Source organism: Pristis pectinata, chromosome 1, assembly GCF_009764475.1.
Source record: "Pristis pectinata isolate sPriPec2 chromosome 1, sPriPec2.1.pri, whole genome shotgun sequence".
Lineage (NCBI taxonomy): Eukaryota > Metazoa > Chordata > Chondrichthyes > Rhinopristiformes > Pristidae > Pristis > Pristis pectinata.
In genome coordinates, this window is record NC_067405.1 from 60,201,179 (window position 1) to 60,224,902 (window position 23,724).

The 23,724-nt window shown below is 38.4% G+C and overlaps 1 protein-coding gene across 2 annotated transcripts in view; it reads right to left on the bottom strand.

Annotated features, from left to right (window-relative positions):
• The window catches only part of armc8 (armadillo repeat containing 8), a 105,613-nt gene that overhangs the window by 53,369 nt on the left and 28,520 nt on the right, over positions 1-23,724 (bottom strand). For both annotated transcript variants that reach the window (XM_052024340.1, XM_052024331.1), the window contains exons 6-12: positions 22,951-23,043; positions 18,715-18,795; positions 16,714-16,789; positions 15,647-15,737; positions 15,328-15,388; positions 5,477-5,677; positions 4,577-4,672 (exon numbers count right to left, since the gene is read on the bottom strand). In XM_052024340.1, the coding sequence (XP_051880300.1) occupies positions 4,577-4,672; positions 5,477-5,677; positions 15,328-15,388; positions 15,647-15,737; positions 16,714-16,789; positions 18,715-18,795; positions 22,951-23,043 (699 nt within the window). The remainder of the gene's footprint in view (positions 1-4,576; positions 4,673-5,476; positions 5,678-15,327; positions 15,389-15,646; positions 15,738-16,713; positions 16,790-18,714; positions 18,796-22,950; positions 23,044-23,724) is intronic.

Genomic DNA, 23,724 nt, shown 5'->3' on the forward strand with positions numbered 1-23,724 from the left:
AACCCAGCATGTGCAAACATGGGACAACATGCAAAAGGGATTGCCTCTGAATTTACAGCACAGCAAAAATTAAGGTCGTCTATATCAAAACAAAACAAAATGAAATAACTGCTATAGTACAAAGAAAAAGCTGTAGATTCAGTTAGGAAATGATCCAAAAAATCATTTTAAAAAAATCAGACAGCAAATTGGAGAGGGGATGAAAGGCTGAAGAGAAATGCAATCAAAGATGTCAAGCTACAGCCAGTTTTCACCATTCAAACTAGAAGTAATCCTTTTCCTTTACTATTACTGCAATTGATTTAATTCAGACATTGCCTTATTGTGCATCTTATTGGAAATTTTTGCTAGGTACTTTGAGTTGGGGAGTGGGAAAGAATTTAAAAACAATTCTTGATGCAAAAGATCACTGCATGCAGTAAATATCTGATTGGTGACCTGGAGGAAAATACCTCTCAATTTACCAGCTGTGAAGACAAATCAAAGAAGTTATAAATGTCAGGAACAATTTCAGCAGGACCAATCTAAAAGATCCTTCATCTCCTGGCAGTTAAAACTAACAAGCTATGGAAACAGGCAGAAAGGTTTTCTGTCCATTTCAAAATTAGGCCTCAGTTTCAAAGCCCCAGATCATGGACACTTTATACCTCCATTCATTCCTTTACAATTCCTAAGTTATAGCCTCAACTTAGTATTGACCGACTCTTTTGATTTAGATTATCATAAATGGTTAATTATGCACAAATAACAGACATGTGCAGCTCCACGGTGATCATTCGTGCACAAATATATTCAAAGTCATAGGACCAACCTCACATTTTACAGCAATGTAACTGTACGGCAATGGCTATGAGATACAAGTGACCCTATAAGAGTAGAGATACACAAGAAATGTGCACGGTGCAAGGGTGTATTTCTCTGCTCCAAACTCCCAGGTACTTGGAAGTACTTCATTACTTTGAACAGTGTTCTCCAAAGACTCTGCATCCCTTATACACATGCAGTATTCAATGCTTATGCCCCAAACCATTTGCTCTGGATAGTAAATGTATCTCTCAAATGTCTGGCCAACATTTATAATATACAGAATGTTATATGAAATCCAACTACTGGATTTATCTTGAAAATTTTCAGGCCTACCCATTTTAAAATTAGTATTTCTTTAGTGAAATAGAGACAATGCCTAAACTCAGACAGTAAAACAAAGTCAGAACCAGGGCTCATCAGTTTCAGAAGTGCTCTCCAATTGGCAGGCAGACACCACAATTCGAAAGAGAGAGTAGAAGGGGTATGTCTAAATTTCCACAGAATAGTTCAGTGGGGTAGTTGAGAAACAGACTGCTGTGAAACTACAACTCCATTTCTAATCTACAGCATGGACAATGGAATAGTAGCCCATTGGTTCAACTGGATAACAGAATGGAACAACATATGGAAATAAGTGAGTTTGGTTCACATTCATGCAGATGGGTGCCCAGATCCAAATAGGACCTAAACGCATGCAATTCAAATACAACAGTTCTGCTACCTTAATACTGTGTACAAGTTTATTCCTTTCCATTGTAATAAAAAGGGAATAAACTATGATCAACTGTAGACAATTACCAACAAACATATACACAAGGAACAGTATTCAAAACAAAATATTTTTTTAAATCTGACAAGTTGTGGAGAATGCACTTGAGAATTGAAATTCACAAACTGTAGGAAATGGGTTCTTTAAAGCTCTAATTCATAGATTTTTGGAACTGCTATTACCGATTAGAGTATGCACTATTTGCAAACATCCAGGGATGAAATACACTGAAACTTATTTGCATACTAATAGTTGCTCAAGCTCTCAAAGTAAAATTAAAATACCAAGTTAGATATTGGTACAAACTCACCCAATGTTTTTCCTGACTTTGTGAACTGGGCTACAGTAATGTGCACCAAGAGGTTTTCTTAAATGAATATAAATTGATAGCTCAACCTGAGTGGAATAGTGTCCAATTCTATTCATCACAATTTAGGAAAATTGACAAGTAGCTTAAAGGTGGTGCAGAGAATTGTACAGGTAATTGTGGGGGGGGGGGGGGGGTTCAGTTATCTGGAAAGACTATAGAAGATGTGTTTGTTTTCCTTAAGGCAAAATAATAGAGGCATTCAAAATTAAAGGTTGTGATACTGTTTCTCCCAACCTCCGTGGATTAAGTTTAGAACAGTTCTGGAAAAGGACAAGGTTAAAAACAGCTGAAAATCCTTAACTGAAGAAGAGTTAATTTCAAATCAGTTGAAAGGGTACTTGACCTGATTGGACTGGAGCCAAAGATTGGCAAATAAACCAGGACATGAGCAATAAGTGGCAATCAAAGAAGTGCATTCTGGTTGTAGAGAAAAGCATCAGAGAAACTACATTCAGTCTGACTAAAACCTTCATTAGGTATTGGACAAACATCAAAGTAAAACCCTTAGTATTACAGAGACAATTCTTGAATGGACATGATAGGCACAAAGCAAAAAATAATAGTGAATAGCTGCTTTTCATACTGGAGGGAAGCATGTACGTGTCTGCCAGGTCTAGTGTTCAAGCCAAAATTCAAAACTCTTCCTGATGTACATTTAGAACATGGAATTGAGTAGACAGGACATCATATTAAAATTAGCAGATGATGTAAAATTTGGTAATGCAGTAAACAGTGGGGATGGGACTGGATAAGGAGCAACAGAAATGAGGATATAGACAAAATTAGAAACTAAAGAGACTAAAGTTAGGAACAAAGAGAAACTAAAATTTATCTCTTAAGGCAGGAGAGGTCAAGGATAAATTTGACTGTGATGTTCAAAATAAATGGATTTTGAAAGGGTAGATCAGGAGAAACTGCATCCAGCTGCCAAAGATCAGTGAACAGATTTAAGTTTTGGCAAAAGAGCACTTGAGGCAAGGAAAAGAAGTGCTTCATTATCTGGAAATACAAGCCTGAAAGGGTGCAAGAAAGATTCAATAGTACCTTTCAAAAGGAAATTCTATACTTTAAAAAGGGGGAAAACAATTGCATGGCCACATAAAGGGAAGTGGGACTATTTGATACAATTTTTCTAAAGAAATGGGCTAAAAAAAAACCCTCCTGTGTTTTATAGTACCACAATGCACTTTGAAGTTAAAACAACTGCTTTTACATTAATTTCATGAAAATCTCCAATGTGCACAATAAGCAAAATGTTGATTTCTCCACAACTGGGAAAACTATCTAAAGAGTAGATTATTTTTTAAATCTCAAAATCATTTAAAGGTAACGTCCTTCTGTGCTTTCTTTCACCTACCTTCAGCAACCAACAATGAGCGCAGTTACATTGAAAGAGGCACTGAAAACCACATTACCATATTAGAATGAGGCATTTCAGGCATTCTACACAATTACTAAACATTACACTCTCGAACAAAGGCATCTAAAACTGAAGTTATCCACTAGCACAAGAAAAGTACAATGCAGGCCACTGAATACTATGCTGGAAGACTGCACACATGCAAAAATCAGATACTGAAACATCTAGAATTCACTCATTCCAATTCCTCATTCCTGCAGTCAGTCCAAGGATTGTAAAATTGTAATTTCTGAACAAAGTGATCAAAATGCCTTGCCATTTTAAACTCAAAACGAAACAAGAGGTGAAGTGATTTTAATAATCACTAAGGATCCCCCACTCTTTGAGGCAAAAATTGCTTGGATAAATTCATGCAGGCAGACTCCATCTAAAATCCATATCATTACTTTAATAAGGTCAACAACCTAAGAGTACAGAAAGTACATGAAGATGTTAATGCCACATGATTGCAGCAAAAAGATAGCAAGGCTGAGACTTCAATCACATTGCAAGAGCAATATGTAAGCATATATGTTTTCCAACACTGGTGATTCTCAAAATGGTACCTTTCCATGCAGAACACAGTACTTTTTTTTAGGATAAGCCAAAGACAAATTGCCATTTTACTGGCTTATCATTCACTGTGTAAGAATAAAGAAAATCAACAGTATTTTAAATGCTGTTATTCAAAAGTGCCCTGGAAATAGTGTTTTGCTTTACTGTAGATTCAGAAAACAAGCTACCAGCACTGTCATTGCACAAAGCTTTATTTACAATTAAACTTGCACATCAGCAACACAAATGAACACATCAGCAGGCCACAAATTAAAAGTGATACAGAAACAGAAGCTAAGTACTTCCGGTTTGCAGCAGGTAGGTAGGCAAGCATTTATATAACTGGCATTACAGTACTACTGCATTATGTGAGTCAGTACTATACACTATACTTCACAGTGCTAATTTTGTTACCATTGTTACGAACTCATGCAAAGAATGTAACTTAAGGATCCGGTGCAGGTTCAACACAGGAAACACCAGCACTTGTCATTCCAACATGAACATGTCACAACTCATTTCTCTAGACAAACGAGTCTCAATCCCATTCATTCTTCAGATCTGATTATGCTCTTTCGCAAAGTCACTGTTAATTCTCTTCACCTTGTTGTCAGGTTGACGTCACTCCCTGCCTGTTGGTTGCCAGGACCGGGGGACGCCCCTCTCCTAGACTCACCTTCTTCCGGATGTCTTCGTCATTCGCTCCAAGGGAGGCGTACAACTTGAATGCAGCTTGGCGAAGTTCATGAGCATGTTTGAGGTCGTGGTCAAGCTGAAGAACATTAGAAAAGAAAAAAAATAATGTACATATACATTTGAACATTAGATATAATTACTTTCTAAGTCTTTGGAAATAGATTTGTTATTGAATCAAATGAAATTAGTTTATATTTGACAAATATACTAATAGACTGAATACTGAACAACACGATTACTAAAATGTCAAGATTGTTCAGCATTTTAATTCCTCTCTGAGGTTAAAGAGGTCTCAATCATTTTAAAAAAATTTTTTCCAAAATTAAACAGAGGTCAAGGCTACACATAATTTATTACAGACAAAATAAGATCCCATTTCACTAACATTATTGCAGGTAATAAACACAGTACGCTAATTTCATTAAATAAATTGCAGCGACAAAGATGTAGCAATAAGATCTGCTGCTCCATGAATGCAAGTCACAAATAAATCAAACAATTGCTTTTGCTGAAGATTTACAAGCACTCAGCAATAGTTAAGGGATCTTTTTTTGAAGTGGAGAGCTCCACCTTTTGGAAAAAGGATGAAAATCAATCCCCAACCTGGAGACAAAACTTGACTGATTGAAACAGAATAATAAATTTACATGCTTTTAATCTTCCAGTTCATTTAGGTCAACAAGAGGATACAAAAGGAACCAATATACGAAATAAAACTTAACAAATTAAACTTAGCATTGTCTAATACTTTAGGTTAAATTCTTGAGCATGAATTATTTCATAGTCAATCACCTCGTTAAATTATTATAATCTACTGATAATATCCTAATTATAACAGAAGTTATATTATCTCCTGTAACTAACAAGATAGGAAACTTACCCTTTTGATATCTGTGATTGCACTGACTGAACTGGGATACTTGAAGTAATCAGCAAGCATTGCAATAAGATGATCAGTGATGCTGGCAATCCTCTGTAGCTCCACATCAGGTTCTATCAAGTATGCCAAGGTTTCAGCACCTTCCACCCGTTCTTCCAGCAGCCTCTCTTTACTGCACATCCTAACAAGGCATGGGAGAGTCTGAAAGAAAGAAAATTGAGGTTAATCACAATAGATGCAACGCATACAATATTCTACTTTCCTAAACATGGGCATGAGACCTATCAGAGGATAACTGGAATCAAGAGTTTCTAGTGTTCTGCCCGCAAGCAATTTGCGCATACATCAACACCTACAATACAATGGTTCACTCACGTGAATAGTAGTTTCAATAGAATTTCATGTATTGTTCCAAAAACAGGTTATATTCACTCAATTTTTTAAATTCCATCAACTGATCCCACATAAATTTATGTAACATGACCACTTTAATACATGTATATTTTGGAGAGGACAAAGAGTTACAACAAAGTGAATTTAGAAATTTAGTACACAACAATGTTTCAGATTTGGTCCTACAATGAACTGTCCTCAGTCACATTACATAAACTTTAGAAGGCTTCAGTTGATGGAATTAAAATAGAGTGCAAACTACTTTTGGAATAATACAAAAATTATTACATATTGTTAGGACCCTATTCCATTCTCCTAGTTTCTCAGGCTCTGTCCTATCTGTTCTGATGCCAAGACTCCCACCAGTGCCTCTGAAATGTCTTCCTTTTTCGTTATTGGTGGTTTCCCCTCTGTTATCATTGACAGGACTCAGTCATAGAGTTGTACAGCACAGAAACAGGCCCTTGGGCCCAATTTATCCATGCCGACCAAGGTGCCTGCATTTGGTTCAGATCAGAACTAAATCTTTCCCATCCTCAACTGTGTCTTTTCCATTTGCCACACTGTCGTTGTTTCTCTTTCTTATTAATTTCCTCCTATTTGCATCTCGTCCAGATAGGTCAGCTGCATTTAACAAGCCTTCGCCATTCTCTCTCAGTCAGCATCACCATCATTTGTGTCATTCAGTCTCTTGGTCTCTACCCTATCACATGCATTCTCTATGTTCTCTCCATCCTTCCCTCTTTTCTATGACTTAAAGCACACTATTTTTCTAACCTTTACTAATGTGACGAAAAGTCATCAACTTGAAACCTTGTCGCTCTCTCCCCCCACAGATGCTGCTTGACTGTTTCACTATGTGGTACTTTGGAGCAACCAAATGCAGAATGGATGACTGCATTGCAAAATCTCCATTCAATTCATTATTTTATTTGTACGTGAGTGTTATTCTATGTGAAAGGAAAGTTTGCAATGATCAGAAAATACCCTAGAATGAATTTATATAACTAAGGTCCTATTTTGTTAATTTAAAATCATGAAACTATCAGTAAAAGAAGCTCAGTAAATGTCCTAAACATGAAGGACGATACCCTTCACATTGAAAATCACAAAGAAAGCCACAGAGCACATCTTAATTGGCTCCAGTGGACAACCTTTCGACAACTGGAATAGCTTGACCTTTTTGGATGGTCAGATTTTGCTGGAGAAAGACATTTCACAGTGTTCGCCCATTATAATTCCTGCTTTAAAGGGATAAAAAAACATGTTGCACACCAGTCTGATGAAGACATAAGAGCATCTAAGACCTTGACTAACAGTAGGACCAACACTGCACTGCCTTACCCAATTAGATTTGAAGAATGAGAAAGAATCAGAACCAGACATGCAGTACCCATTAGAGTTAAATCAGATGAAGAAGGAAAATAGAATGGAAGGAAGATTTAAAAGAGGTAGTAGCTAATCAAAAAAAATGAAAGTGAGAAAACTTCAGATGCTGTAAATCTGAAATAAAAACAAATTGCTGGTAATACTTATGAAGTTAGAAGGCCGAGTGTTTCCAGCATTTTGTTGTAATTATCAAAATCCAGGATTATCAGTCATATCTGAAATGTAAACAGTTGACTGTTGAGATGGAACAGTTTAAATTGTTTGATTCATGGACTAGAGAAGTTAATTGACATTGCATTAACAGGCATTGCATCCATACAAGAGACTTGCATTCTATATTAGCAGACATAATTTGCTGCAGTGAGTTTGAAGAAGTGAAAATCTAGCATGTTCTTACAAGTAAAAAGAGGCACAAGTGGTGGAAAGCTCTGGAACAAAATACAAGCTAAATGCCTAAGTGGCGTAAATCAACCGGCAAGTTCCATGAACAAGCCTCTTCATTTGGATCTAATGATGTTTGTGAAGCACTTCAAGACATTCTGATGTCGTTAAAAAGTCCTGCTGAAATGCAAGCCTATCATTTGTTGAATACCATTTCATGTTGTGCCCCATTCCCCAGGAAAACAAATACCATTTTCTCTCAGCATTTATCCTTCACAATGTAGCAGTGTTAAGGCACAAAATACACTGTTTTCCTTAAATCAACATGCCAACACGTAAAAAAGTAATGGAGTAGCTTTACAGGGATTTTCAAAGCTCTCAAATAGGCAGCAATTTTGCAGGAAGTAGATACACATCTCCTGACAATACCATGAACTTCTGGGAGATTCTAACCCTTCAAATTTTCCATTGTAGAACTCCAACCTATCGCCAGAGATCCAGGAACAACTAGAATGCCATGAACCAGTTATTAGGATATAGAGAAAGAATTCAGCAAGAACAAGAGAAAGAGTCAAGGAGATAAAGGAACAAGAAATGAAGGTCAATGAAAAGTAACCTAGTAAGAATTTTCACTGAGGAGAAAAGAAAAAGCAGGTTGGGTGTGCGGGGGGGGGGGGGGGGGGGGGGGGGGGGGGGGAGGTGAAAGTGTCTTGAACCAGTGTCTGATGCTTCACCACAAATTGCTTGTGAAAGAGACTTGATCATCCTTTAAAGTGCAAGGGGATAAAAATTTGACAAGCAGGAATACGAAAAAATCCCCAGAGGGATCAGCATTTACAGAAGGTGGCACTGGCACTGGGGATCAAACAGATCTATCTTGTCATCTCCTGTTCAGAAAAATAAGCATTCCATTTTCCAGTGCCAATAAAGACACCCAATCCTTATTACAGTAGTGTTTTTTCCAAATGACAAATACTTCTAAACTTCCACATAAACTTTGCAGATGTTAAATAAATCATGTGGCACAAACAAACAAATGATATGAGGAGCAGTAGGCACTCAGCCCTTCATGCCTCCTTTGCCATTCAATAAAATCAAAGCTTTTTCTGATCGTAACCTCAACTTTCCACTCCCACCTAACTCTGGTACACCTTTCACTCATTTGTACTGTCAAGTATCTTATCTGCATCTGTCTTTAAATAGTGCAAACAGAGTCTGAATGTCTTTTTGAGAAAGAGATCTTGAAAGACTCAAACCTCAGAAAAAAATCTGCTTCTGTTTATTTTAAACAGTGACCCACAAGTTCTCTCACAAGAGCAAATATCCTATCCACATTCACCTGGTCATAACGCATCAGGATTTTATTAATTTTCAATCAAGTCCCTTCTCGCCTATTCTGAACTCCAGAGGACACAAGCCTGTCTTTCCAACCTATCCTCATTATGCCACACATCCATGCCAGGCATCAGTCATACTAAACCTTCTCAGAGCTGCTTTCAATGCATTTACATCCCATCCTTAGATAAGGAGACCTATGCATAATACTCCAGTATGTGGTCTCACCCAATGCTCCATAAAAATGAAGCCTAAGTTCCTACTTTTGTATTCAATTCCCTTAGCAATATACACAATTACATTCTGGAGACACAAAAGATTACAGATGCTGGGATCTGGAGCAACAAAAAAGCAGTTGGAGGAACTGAGTGAATCAGGCAGCATCTGCGAAGGCAAAGCGATAACTGACATTTCGTATTCACAAGATCACAAGACAAAGAAGCAGAATTAGGCCATTTGCCCATCGAGTCTGCTCTGTGAGCTGAGCTAAACTATTCCTATCTAGCCCCAATTTCCAGCCTTTTCCCCATATCCCTTGATACCTTGACTAATCAGATATCTATCAATCTCCTCCTTAAACACCCCCAATGATCGGGCCTCCACAGCTGTATGTGGCAAAGAATTCCATAATTTCACTACCCTCTGGCTAAAGAAATTTCTCCCTCATTTCTGTTCTAAAACCATTACCCTCTAGTCCTGGACTCACCACCATGGGAAAACAGCTTAGCCACATCTACTCTGTCCAGTCCTTTCAACATTCTAAATGTTCTATGAGGTCCCCTCTCATTCTTCTGTACTCCAGTGAGTACAGTCCAAGAGCCAACAAAACACTCATCATGTGTAAGCCCTTTCATTCGGGAATCATCCTCGTAAATCTTTTCTGAACCCTCTTCAACATCAGCACATCCTAAGGGGCCCCCAAAAATGCACACCGTATTCCAATGAGGTCTCACGAGTGCCCCATAGATCCTCATCAACACTTCTCTACTTTTGTACACTATACCTCTCGAAATGAATGCCAACATAGCATTCGCTTTTTTTTAAACTGCCAATCCAACCTGGTGGTTAACCTTTAGGGTATCCTGTACGAGGACCCCCAAGTCCCTTTGCACTTCTGCACTTTGAATTTTCTCCCATCCAGATAATAATCTGCCGTTTATTTCTTCTTCCCAAAGTGTACAACCGCACATTTCTCAGCATTGAACCTCATCTGTCATTTCTTTGCCCATACTCCTGAACTATCTAAGTCTCTCTGCAACCTTCCTGTTTCTTCAATACTCCCTACTCCTCCACCTATTTTGGTGTTGTCTGCAAAACTTAGCCACAAACCATTTACTCCATATCTAAATCATTGATGTACAATGTAAAAAGAAGTGGCCCCAACACCGACCTTTGAGGAACACCACTGGTAACTGGCAGCCAACCAGGACAGGACTCCTTTAATTCCCACCCTTTGCTTTCTGCCTACCAGCCAATGCTCCACCCATTCTAATATCCTACCTGTAAATTCCATGAGATCTCATCTTATTAATCAGCCTCTTGTGCGGCACCTCATCAAAGGCCTTTTGAAAGTCTAAATACACAACATCCACAGCCTTTCCTTTATCCAACCTACCTGAGATTTCCTCAAGAACTCCAATAGGTTGGTCAGGCAGGATCTTCCCTTCATGAAACCATGCTGGCTTGGACCTATCTTGCCTTGCACCTCTAGGTATTCCATAACCTCATCCTTGAGGATTGATTCCAATAATTTTCCAACCACCGATGCCAGACTACTAGGTCCATAATTTCCTTTATGCTGCCTCCCACCTTCCTTATACAGCGGAAACTACAATTTGCGACCTTCCAGTCCTCCAGAACCATGGCAGAGTCAATTGACACCTGGAAAATTATCACCAATGCCTCCACAATCTCTAAAGCCACCTTCAGAACCCAAGTGTGCACTTCATCCAGTCTGGGAGACTTATCTGTCTTTAGTCCAATTAGCTTGCTGAGCACCTTCTCTCTCAGTAATCTTGACTGAACTCAGTTCTATCCCGAGACCCCTGACTATCCGGTATATTGCTGATGTCCTCCACAGTGAAGACTGATGCAAAATACTCATATAGTTCCTCTGCCATCTCTGTGTTATCCATTATCTCTCCTGCACCATTTTCAATTGGTCCTATATTCAATCCGTGTCTCTCTTTTACTCTTCATCTATTTAAAAAAAACTTAGTATCCTTTTTAATATTATCTGCCAACTTCCTTTCATAATTCATCTTTTCTTTCCTAATGACCTTCTTAGTTTCTTCCTGTAAGTTTTTAAGTTTCCCAGTCTTCAGTTTTCCCACTAATTTTTGCTTCCTTTTGCTTCTATCTTAGCCTTCACCCCTCTCATTATCCACATTTGTGCCATTTTTCCATTCATAAGCTTTTTTCTTGGAATATATCTATCCTGCATTTTCCTTATTTCTTGTAGAAATTCCATCCATTTCTGCTCTGCCGTCCCTCCAACTAGCTTACTTTTCCAATCAATTTGGGCCAGTTCCTCTCTCATGCCACTGTAATTTCCTTTGTTCCACTGAAATATTGACATATCTGATATCAGCTTCTCCTTTTCAAATTTGAAACTGAACTCAATCATATTGTGATCACTAGTTCCTAATGGTTCCTTTACCTTTAGTTCCCTAATCACCTCAGGTTCGTTACACAGCACCCAATCCAAAACAGCCGATCTCCTGGTGGGCTCATCAACAGGTTGCTCCAAAAAGCCATCCCGTAGACATTCCACAAATTCTCTCTCCTGAAATCCACTACCTTCCTGGCTTTCCCAATCCACCTTCATGTTAAAATCCCCCATAATTACCTTGACACTGTCTCTCTGACACACTTTTTTCTATTTCCAACTGTAACTTATAGTCTACATCCCGGCTGCTGTTAGGGGGCCTATGTATAACTGCTATTATTGTCCTTTTACCCTTGCCATTTCTTAACTCCACCCATCAGGATTCCACTTCTTCTGACCCTATGTCCCTTCTTTCTATTGATTTTATATCATTGCTAACCCTCAGGGCCACACCACCCCCTCTGCCTCCCTGCCCTATACACTGTGTACCCTTGGACACTCAGTTCCCATTGAGACCCTGCATCAGGACTGACAGTGTAAAGGGGAGAAAGCCAATATAAAGAGGTGGGGATGGGGTGAGGCAGCAGCTGGTAATAGGTGGATCCAGGTGAGGAGGGGTTGATGTGCAGATGGAGAATGGTGCGGGAGGGAGGGGTGGAGATAGAGACATAGTGGAGAAAACAACCAATGGGTGCTGTTCCTCTGGTTTGCATTTGGCCTCACCCTGGCAGTGGGGAAGACAGAGGACAGACACGTCAGTGTAGGAATGGGATTCGGGGAGGGGGGTGGGGGAGTGGAGTTTAAATGGCTTGGAACTGAGAACTCAACAATAACATTCTGCTAGCTTTCCAAGTTACTTGCTGTACTTACACATTAGTTTTTTTGAAATGTGCATTAGGACACTTAGATCAATCTGTATCTCAGAGCTCTGCAATCCAGAACACAATTCATGCTAAAGTATATGATACCCTAAAGGGCAGCAATGCTTTGACTGACACTTGTAGCATTGCTATATTGTCATACCTGTTAAAATATAGAAAGAAATTAATTTCAGCAAGTTTATACAAACTTAAAAACTATATTTTCCACTTTTTTTTTTGCAATGATTCCTTGGCTCACCCCCATGCCAGGTTTTTTAGTTTTCACAATCCTTTCACAATCCATATCTACATGCATTTCTAGTGACAATGTGTTTGAAAAGTCTGGGAGAAGATGGGAGAAAATAAAAGCATTGATTGTGCTATTTTAGTTTGTCAGTATTGTTCAGGTCATGTCTGAATATGACAATGAGCAGAAAATCATAATATTTTACCTGTCCACGTATGGGATAATGACTTTTACTAAAACCAAGCAAAACAAACAGCTGGGAGTGCCTAACTGTATTTGCATTAACTTAGCAATACACAAAACCTTTGCATTAATTTACATTTAATTTCAAGATTCCAGCTCCCAATGCAACAATAGATTGATAATATCTTTCAAGAAGCAAAGAAGATATAATTAGCACAATTATGTGTTCAACAAAACTAAGTCTGTGAAATAATGTTTGGCATAATGATGGATTAATCTTATCTGCCACTCTCTCCCCCAGCTACTTAGTTGTTCCATTTACTGGCATATTAACTACAAATCCAGATTTGTCTTTCTGTGTCAATATCATATAATGTAAGTTTGGACCATAGCCTATCATCCATGAAATAGCACTCCATATGGTGCCAAATGGGCACAAAACACTATTTCCAAATATATAGGTTATACTCTGTCCTGTACGAGTTGCATTAAAAATAATTCTAATTTGCTTCTTCTCGCACATCACTGGGTAGAATACAGCTAATCACTTGTGATACAAACACAAGGAATGAAGGCAAGTGTGGGTGAGGTGAAGCAAAGTAAAAATGGACCAGGCCACACAGGCATAATTCTGTTCACATATACACTTCATTTTTATCTGTAGGAAAATATGAAAATTTGAGAAGCGCACGGATTTATGACAAATTTCCTTGCAATACAAGGCAAAACAAGACATAACAGTCTCAGTACAGACAAGGGGTGTAATTACACTGTCAAGAATACTTTCATGTCAACGGCAAATACAGAATTGAAGAAAGTCAACAGGTGGTGCATATAGAGGAAAGATGTCTATCAAATAAGTAAAATCCTCTGTTGTAGGATACATTACCCCTGAAGGTATGTGGAAAAACTTAGAATGAAGAAACTGTCAATTGTTGTAAACAATCAATAAGTAGCAATAAGTAACAATCAACAGCTAACTCAAGGGGGCATAATTTTAAGGAAGTTATGGGGGGATGTCAGAGGTAAGTTTTTTTTAAACACAGAATAGTGGTGTGTGCATGAAATGCACTGCCAGCAGAGGTGGTGGAGGCAGATACATTAGGGACATTTAAGAGACTTAGATAGGCACACGAATGATAGGAAAATGGACGGCTACGTGGGTTAGATAGATCTTAGCAGGATAAAATGTCTGCACAACATTGTGGGCCAAAGGACTGTACTGTGCTGTAATTTTCCATGTTCTATACGAGACACACAAACAACTCCATTACAGTATTTGCCCACATGGCATATATACATGCGCCTAGTTGGAAAAAAGTTTTTAAAAAAAAGTGTGCACTTCCTAGCTTTATTGTTATTGAAGGATCACACATGTTTATAAAGCAAGTATAAATAAAGTACACCTATCTACCTCCTGAGGGCATTTGCCAACTACTTCAATGCTCTACCACCTCTTAACCTTCAGTTCATCAAAAGCTCTGTGGTCATAACCTATCCCACCTTTCTATTAGCCCCATGCTTTACAAGGGTCTTCATTGCCCAATGCATCAAATTTAAAATTCTGATCCTTGTGTTCAAATTATTTCTCAGGCATAACCCTCACTCTGTTATCTTCACCAGTCCTGGAACTCCCTGCTTATCAAGCTCATTATTGCTATTACTTTGGACTTCAATTGAGGGCCATGCACTCACCACCCTTTCACCACTTACTTTCTTTGACCATTCCTTTCAAAATATCATTCTTGGCTTCCAATCTTTTCTTTGTGCCTTCATAAACATGAGCAATTTGGGACATAAACACATCAATGTTGCTATAAAAATTCAAACTGCTACATTAAGAGTTAACTGTATAAAAAACATGGAAAGATGATTAATTGAAATTAAATACAGTAGCGTTGAACTACTTTCAGAGCTAAGCAAGACGAGGAAGAATAACCCTATGTGTTCATTGGGGGTTAATGCAAAGAGAAACTAGGAAGGGTTGATTGGAGCACAAAAAAATATGGAAAGTACCTTCTGGACTGGAAAGTGTACACACATCCATAACAAGACATCCTAAAGCAACTTTCCCCTACAACAATTTTGTAAATAGGAAACAAAGGGGAAAGTGATAAATAATGCAATGTGATCACTGGGATTCATATGTCCTTCTAGAGATGTTTTTCTTCTTGTGCAGGAATTCCAGAGATAGTTCAAGCTCAAATGAGCAAATGCACAAGAAATGGACATGGAACTTTGTGTTGATACTCAACTTGCCCATCATTGCCTCTAATCATAATACTATCTGGAACTTGCAATCCTAAAGGTAAAATACTTTTATTCAGAAGCTATCATATGGCTGAGCTGCCTTTCATAATATTATGACCACTGAAAGGTTACAGATACACACAACATAATAAACATCAGTTTGCAACTAAACAGGCAGATTATACTATTGAAATTTCATACCAACCTTTAAAACTATACTGTTATCATCTGTCCGAATTGCTCCAGCCCTGCACATGTAAGTCAAACTGAGAAATGATAAAATTTGATTAGAAACAACAGAAATTATCTTTTCTGAATGTACAGTACAAAGAACTTTGTATAAAATAGATGAAGCAGCCAAGCTGACATAATGTTTAACACTAAATGAATATCCTCAAATGATTAGCACTAAGCACCATAAAATTCTGAACAGCTAAATCCAAAGCTGTAGGAGCAGCTTATCTAAAAATTTAGCAAAATGTACACATGACCAAATGTCACTAGGGAGAATATTGAATTGGTACCATTTTGCGGATGTCAGCTGCATTTCAATAGGTTTATCCCTCTGCATCATCTTCACAAATACTTGGGGTAACAATTCACCATCTACCAACACTAAAATAGAATACAAATAATATTAGGTATGCTGTAAACAAAATGTTTGAAGAAATGATACTTGGATGGTCTTTGTAGCAGCTTTTACAGGAACCAAATTGACAAAAACAGCACATGTTGTGTAATACCAAAATGTACATAATATGACTATTGTGAACTGCACCAGAACACTTCCCATAAGATATATTGTAGCATGAAAACCACCTGATGGCTTTGAAGTAAAAAAAATGGAAGAGTATCATAGACCAATGCAATCACTGGTCCAAAACACCAGAGGGCGCATTTTAATCACTGAAGTAAGCATAACTTCAGGAAACAGTAGCCCACACAAAAGGATGAGCAAATAAATAATTTTCAATGGCTAAAATAGTGTTCTAAAAAAATATAGCAGCAAAACTACAGTGGATATCAAGCTACCATTTAAACTGAACCTCTAGAAAAAAATTATAATTTAAAAAACATTAGCTATAACATTGAGCGACTGGTGCATACATTAAAAAGAATTGCGCATTGTTACTCAATTCATACAATGGATTTTATTTAGTTCCTTGACCCTGTTCTATCATTCAACAAGAGCACAGCTTCTCCGTGACCAACCTCCAATAACTACCTTATTCCCATATCATTTAATACAACTGGTTAGACAACTGGTTAATAAGAACTTTCAACTGGATTTAAAATTAACAACTGCCCCTTCAATTGCATTTGCAGAAAAAATTGCCATATTTCTACCACCGTCACATGTATAGTAGTGATTGCTAACTTTGGCCCTGAAAACCTTGGATCTAGTTTTTATACTATAACCCAAGCTTTAAACTTTCGAATCAGCAGAAATAGATATTCTCTTCCAACTCCTCCAAATTCCGGGGAATACAACTCTTGTTGCTGACCATTTGAACAGCAACATTTCACATCTCAGAAAGTGATACAAGACAAAGCAAGCAGACCAAGCAATCAAGCAAGAAACCCTACTCACCATTTACAAGAGTCAAAGAAACTTGAGGATTTTCATAAGCCAGGACTGAAAAGCATTTTAATGCCTGCATCTGAACCTATTGAGAAACAAAATAAAACTTCATACTCAAAGCATTATGTCTATACTTGAACCACATTAAGAGTACAGTCTCAAATTTAAGAAAGTCAAACTTTTAACCGAATTAAAATAAAGAAAGATGCTTACGCTAGAGAGGATAAGATTGTTGTTTCCAGAATCATGCTAAAAAACTAAAGCTTCTTGGCCCTATATTCTCACTCTACCTTAAACATTTACATTTTGAAAAGTATGCACCTGAGAAAACATTTGAGAAGTGGGATCAGGTAGAAATAGGGCCTTATGGCATGAGCTTATCCTCATACAGAGATCAACAATTCTCCTCAAAAATAACTGGCACATTCCAACCCACTGCAATAACCTCTCCGGGGCCAAAGAATGAGAGTATAACATTGATTGAATGCAGCTTTAAGATGTATTTTCGTAAAATTGATTAGAATGGTTTCTCATCTACCCCAGCATTTAAGAAATCCTTCAGGGATTTATACTGTTCCTTATCTGTGCATTATCCCTATGCAATATTATGCCCACACATGGGATTAATTCCCACAAATATTTTTATTACATCCAGTTCTGCCTCTCCAGTTCCTAGGGCTATTGATGCTGCCAAACATCCAGTTTCGAGGAGGAACACACACAAAAATTGCTGGAGGAACTCAGCAGGTCAGGCAGCATCTGTGGAGGGAAATAAACAGTCTATGTTCTGGGTTGAGATCCTCCATCAGGACTGGCAAGGAAGAACGCAGAAGCCAGTATAAGTGGGTCGGAAGAGGGGGAGGAGCATATGCAGGCAGGTGATAGGCGAGTCCGGGTAAGAGGGGGAAGGTAGACTCATCTATTACCTGGACTCACCTATCACCCGCCTGCATGTGCTCCTCCCCCTCCACCGACCTCCTTATTCTGGCTTCTTCCCTCTTCTTTTCCAGTGCTGATGAAGGGTCAAGACCTGAAAAGACAACTGTTTATTTCCCTCCACAGATGCTGCCTGACCTACTGAGTTCCTCCAGCACTTTTTGTGTGTTGCTCCAGATTCCAGCATCTGCAGAATCTCGTGTCTCAGTCTCAAAGAGGGATCACACCATTCGGCCAACCCAGAACACTGTGATGCTCTGACATTTGAACATCGCTGATATGCCCAGAGACTGGGACCACATCACCAGCATATTTTGCTATTCACACCTCTCATTACCTCAATCCATTTACTGCAAAAACTCTAAATTCAAGTACTCCAATGCTCCATCTACACATGCTTAGCCATATGATCTATGTTTCCTGTATCCTATCCCAAAAGTGCCACTCACTTCAGGTTCCCATTACCAAAATTAATAATTCTTAGTCAGGTGTTTAAATCCTTCAAGAATTTTGCATTTCCTTTATATACCACTGCACTTTACCACAACTCTTCCTCAAATCTCCTTATCAACGTCTCTAGCTACATATCAAGGGAACAAGTTGAAGACACTCCCTTTCAAGATCAATTGAAGACTAATAAAAGGATTAACGTCCATAGGTAGTTGACAACCAATGTTCAGAAGACGAAAAACAAAACTGCAATGATAGCTATCAATACTATCTTTTTTCTTGGAAGTCATGGAAATTAAGTTCTTCGAAAGGCATATTGGAAAGATATGAACCACTCAAAAATAGGTGGACAGTTTGCTGGCTGGCATTCAACAGCAGATGTTGACACCAGAAAAAGAGGTATCAAAAGGAATCTTTTAGATCATCATGAGACATGAAATAATTTAACTAAATAAAGTCTGACTTCATAAACACAACTGTTCTTCTGCTTTTTAAAAATGGTTATCTCTGGTACAAAAAGGATGCAGTACATAAATTCTTACTTTGGTTTCATTTCATTCATAAGCAACATCTGAAAAATATTTTTTTGGAGTGAATCCCTGTACTTAATATTCAGGCACTTACTTTGTATGAAGCTGAAGTCAGTAGATGGGCAATGTTCTGCACTGCACCATGGTTGAACAACACAGCCTGATGCTCTGGAGTCTGTAACAAAACAAGGCAGCAGTTTAATTGTTCAGAATTTTTACCTGCAGAGGGTGAAATTGTCACTCCTCACTATTACATGATATGAAAGGTAGCCCAGATGGGGAAAAAAGTGAGAAACGATTCCAAATTAACACAACTCAGAAACTTCTGCAAGTAATTCATAGATAGCAATATGCCCTGACATGCAGGCAGTTGAGTAAAATGACGTAAAGAAGCCACTATTATGTGGCTATCAGCTTTTATTTCAAGATGCGGGATGATTTTTAGTTAATTCAAAGACAAATACACTGCACTATTTTGTTGAAAATCAGTGTTCTGAAGATTATATTTAACATAACTTTGGTTAATTTCTCTGATGCACCTTGTATTCTTACTAACGATAAAAAGAGGAAGGTGTTTCGACTTCCATAAACACATCATTGTACAACTTTGGAGTCATATTAATGGATCCCTTCAATTCCATCCCAATTCCTGGAATCTGGATAAAGGTCGCAATCTATTTTCCAAAAAAAGCAAGAAACCCGAGTGCAGGTCAGGAAGGGTATGCAAAGTCACAGCATACATTTCATTTCAGACAAGTAGATTCTTTATATGTAAGGTATTAGTAATTTTAGCTGATCAATATCAGTGCCAACATTTTAAGATTGGTAGAGGTGGGTACAATTAACATTTAAAAGACACAGACAGGTACATAGATTGGAAAGGTTTAAAGAGATGTGGGCCAAATGCAGGCAAAAGGGACAAGGTCAGGAAGGCAACTTGCTCAGCATGGATGAGTTGGGCCAAAGGTCCTGTTGCCATGCTATACAACTCTATGCCTCTAAGATTCCCTTGGTGAATCTTCGGGGCATAGGGTGGTGTGTTGAACTTCATTCTTCCCTGTCTGAGGACTTCTGTATAAATTCTATGAGCTCCTGATACTTTGTAGTTTTTCATCTGTTTAATGGCCTTTCTCACCTCATCATGGGTTAAAGTGATTCCAACTCATAAAACACAAGAACAAAAGAAATAGGAGCAGGAGGAGGCCATCCAGCCCATTGAGCCTGCTCTGCCATTCAACAAGATCATGGCTGATCTGGTCGTGGACTCAAGTCCACCTACCTGCCTTTTCCCCATAACCCTTAATTCCCCTACTATGCAAAAATCTATCTGACTGTGTCTTAAATATATTTAATGAGATAGCCCCTACTGCTTCCCTGGGCAGAAAATTCCACAGATTCACTACTCTCTGGGAGAAGCAGTTTCTCCTTCTCTCCATCCTAAATCTATTTCCCCGAATTTTGAGGCTATGTCCCCTGGTTCTAGTCTCACCTACCAGTGGAATCAACTCTCCTGCCTCTATCTTATCTATCCCTTTCATAATTTTGTGTGTTTCTATAAAATCCCCTCTCATTCACCTGAATTCCAGAGAGCATAGTCCCATGCAACTCAAACTCTCTTCATAGGCTAAACCCCTCATCTCCGGAATCAACCTGGTGAGCCTCCTCTGCACCACCTCCAAAGCCAGTACATCTTTTCTCAAGTAAGGAGACCAGAACTGCACACAGTACTCCTGGTGCAGGCTCAACAGTACCCTGTACAGTGCGGCCTCAACAGTACCGTGCAGTTGCAGCACAACCTCCCTGCTCTTAAATTCAATCCCTCTAGCAATGAAGGCCCGCATTCCATTTGCCTTCTTGATGACCTGTTGCACCTGCCATCTAACCTTTTGAGATTCATGCATAAGCACTCTCAAGTGCCTCTGCACAACAGCATGCTGCAATCTTTCACCATTTAAATAATAATCTGATCTTCTATTTTTCCTTCCAAAGTGGATGACCTTAAATTTACCAACATTGTACTCCATCTGCCAGACCCTTGCCCACTCACTTAACCTATCTATAATCTCTCTGCAGACTCTCCACATCCTCTGCGCAATATGCTTTTCCACTCAATTTAGTGTCATCAACAAACTTAGATATGCTACACTCAGTCCCCTCTTCTAAACTGTTAATATATATTGTGAACACTTCATCTCTTACTCAGTGATGCAACAGCAAGTTAAAAGCACTTTAGTCAACAACAATCTCAGCTAAAAAGCTCTACAAAATGCTCCCTGAAACAAGCACTGACTGCTTCCCTATTTTTAATTATATCTCCTAAATCCTCAAGTCTCAAAAGACTTGGTCGCAGATTGCTCAGACTGTACAAGGCTTTATGACTTGTACATGAAGTGTTAGACTTCCATCACTTTCTCTTCCCACCATGTGTTCCTCACATCACAGATCATCTTTCGAAGCTCTGCTTCAGTTCACTGTTGACTTAGTTTCTTTCGTTTAGAATCAACGTTATTCCTCCAAGCACAAAAGACAATACAACTGTGATTGATCAGTTTCTGGATCACAGTTATCATCATCAAACCAATCCTTATGTTTTCTAAAAGACAGTCTACACAGTGACTGATGACCACGGACATAATGGCATCCAAAATATCAATGACACACTCTTGCTGCAGTTGGTTGGAGTCCCTCAGCTTTTCATTAGTACACTGGTGGGAGAAGCCTCATTCAATTGGGTCCTTGATTCTTCCAAAGTTTATAAAGAACAGGTAATTACAGATGACATATTCAGAAAAGCCAGAATACAAAGGCAAGAGATCTCTGCTCAGCCAGTCGGTGTTGCTCCATTCATCTAACTATTCGTCAGATTCCACTCACACCAGAATTCAAAGTCAGGTTCTAGGAGTGGTCAGTGAAGCTACAACCAAAGATAATATCCAGTAGCAAAATCTAAAAAAACTGCCTTAACTGTTACACTCAACTGCTTTAACTATTACACAAAACTTACTGGGAACTGCTGGCACTTCTGCAGCAAATTCCAAGTTTGGAACTCAGCTGCACATGCACCAAGTACTGAAGTACCAAATTTGCTGAAAGGTTCCAGCCAATACATATGTCTGTATGCTCTGTTACTGAAACTTCACATTGGGAGACCAGTAGCAAGGGAAGTTAAACTAGCTGAAATTTCTCAGCATTTATGCTAGAGGGGAATCTGCTCTTGAATCCTGCACCAGGTGAGATCTTTAAACCCATTTAATTTCAATGTAGATTTTAAAGCTGTGAGAGGAATGTTTAGAATAAGTTAATTTCTTGTGCTTGCTGAATTTAGATAAAAGTGAACAGTTTTTGCCCATTTTATTTTTTTATTCAAAAATGTTCAATAAATTAACTTTCATTCCTTGTTTCTCTAGTGTTTAAGTGATTGAATGTACCAGGGAACGTATGCAGAAAAAAAATCAAAATTCTTCAGAGCTTTGACAGATGTCAAGCTGGCAGAGTGGCTTTACCATATGTTAAAGAAATTTGCCACAGTTGCAGGTAGGACTTTTTCTGCCTAATTCCCATGCCCCAATTATATCAGACAAGGCAATGGCATCACACACGACTTCAGCAATCAGGTTTTGTATGCTCTCAGCCAGCAGGTTCAGCCTTGTGGACCTGAACCAGCAGTGGTCTGAGCAGCAAGTGCAGACTCAGCAGAAATTGGCAATAGAATCTCAAACACTGAATAATACAAATTACAAGAATAAATTTTGACTTTTTCCTCATTATATCTCCTAATCTTAAGAGAGGTTTCTTCAAATGAAGTTATTTTTCCCCACTAATTCTCTACTTGTCTTAAAGTCTTGAGTAAGGAGGATTCTATTATGGTGAAGTAGAAATTGGTGCTGCTGATCTATGTTCAGTTGAAATTAGCTGAATTAAACGCACTTAATGCTGTCAGCAGTGAAGCAAGATTTTCATCCCATCATTCTAGGTAAGAGTTAAATTCAGAGAAGCAATTTCATGCAAATTCATTACGTAACTAATTCTCACGTTTACTCTTTCACAAGTTCAATGAGCTTAAAAACAATTCATGCATCACTGACATCTGTACCATAAAATTAAAAGCCATGGGGATGTGCTTTCTCAAGAACAAATACACACCTATCAGTTCTGTCAAATGTGGTAAAGTTTCATGGTTTAATACATTATTTTAAACAGTTTAGAATAAGCATCTCCTTGAAACTACTTTTAAAAGCTCAGCATTAACATACAAATGTTTTTTCAAGTAGCCAGTGTTTATATAAGTCTTTACAAACTAAATCCAGTATTTTCACTTAAAGTTTCCTACCTTGCAACAATGGGAAAAAATCTGACAGATGTACTCCTGTATATATCGTGATCTACTGAGCAAGGACATAAGATGAGGAACCACTGTAGCATCCTAGGGACAACATGAAAACAAAAGGTTAAAATCTCCCCTTGTCTTACCTGCTCCTCCCCCTAGCTGCAACTTTCCCGACACTATCGTCACCTACTATTTTTTTGATCCTAACTATCCTTTCATCATGATCGTCCAATCCTGCTATTCCACCACCCTCAGCAGCAATGCCTGAGAATCTTGTTTGAAATAGTGTCCAACCAATCGCCACAACCCACTGCCCTCCTCCACCAGGGTGAACTTGTTCATAAATTGAACCTGTTTCAAGTACACTCATTTCCATCAAATAAAAACCTTGCCATAGGAACCTATCCAAACTATTCTTTTTGCCATTTATCTCACCTGCCTTCCATTTTACTATTCTGTCCTCTTTAGCCTGCCATTGCACATGCTTAAACCTACTCATATCTCTAACTTCCTCAGTTCTGCTGAAAAGCATCAGCCTAAAATATTAATTCTGCTTTAGTCCTCTGAGATGCTACCTAATCTGGTAAGTTTCTTAGTTTCCATTTTGTTTGAAATATATCCTTGAGAAATAACTGAGTTTCTAAAAATAAATATGCTCTAACGGTTTCTAAGAGTTTGCACCTAATTTCATCCACTTCTGTCATTTTCTTTTCCTTGTAAGCCTCGATACCATTTTTGGCTAAAGGGAAGGCAGGAATTTTGCCCCCTAATCATCAA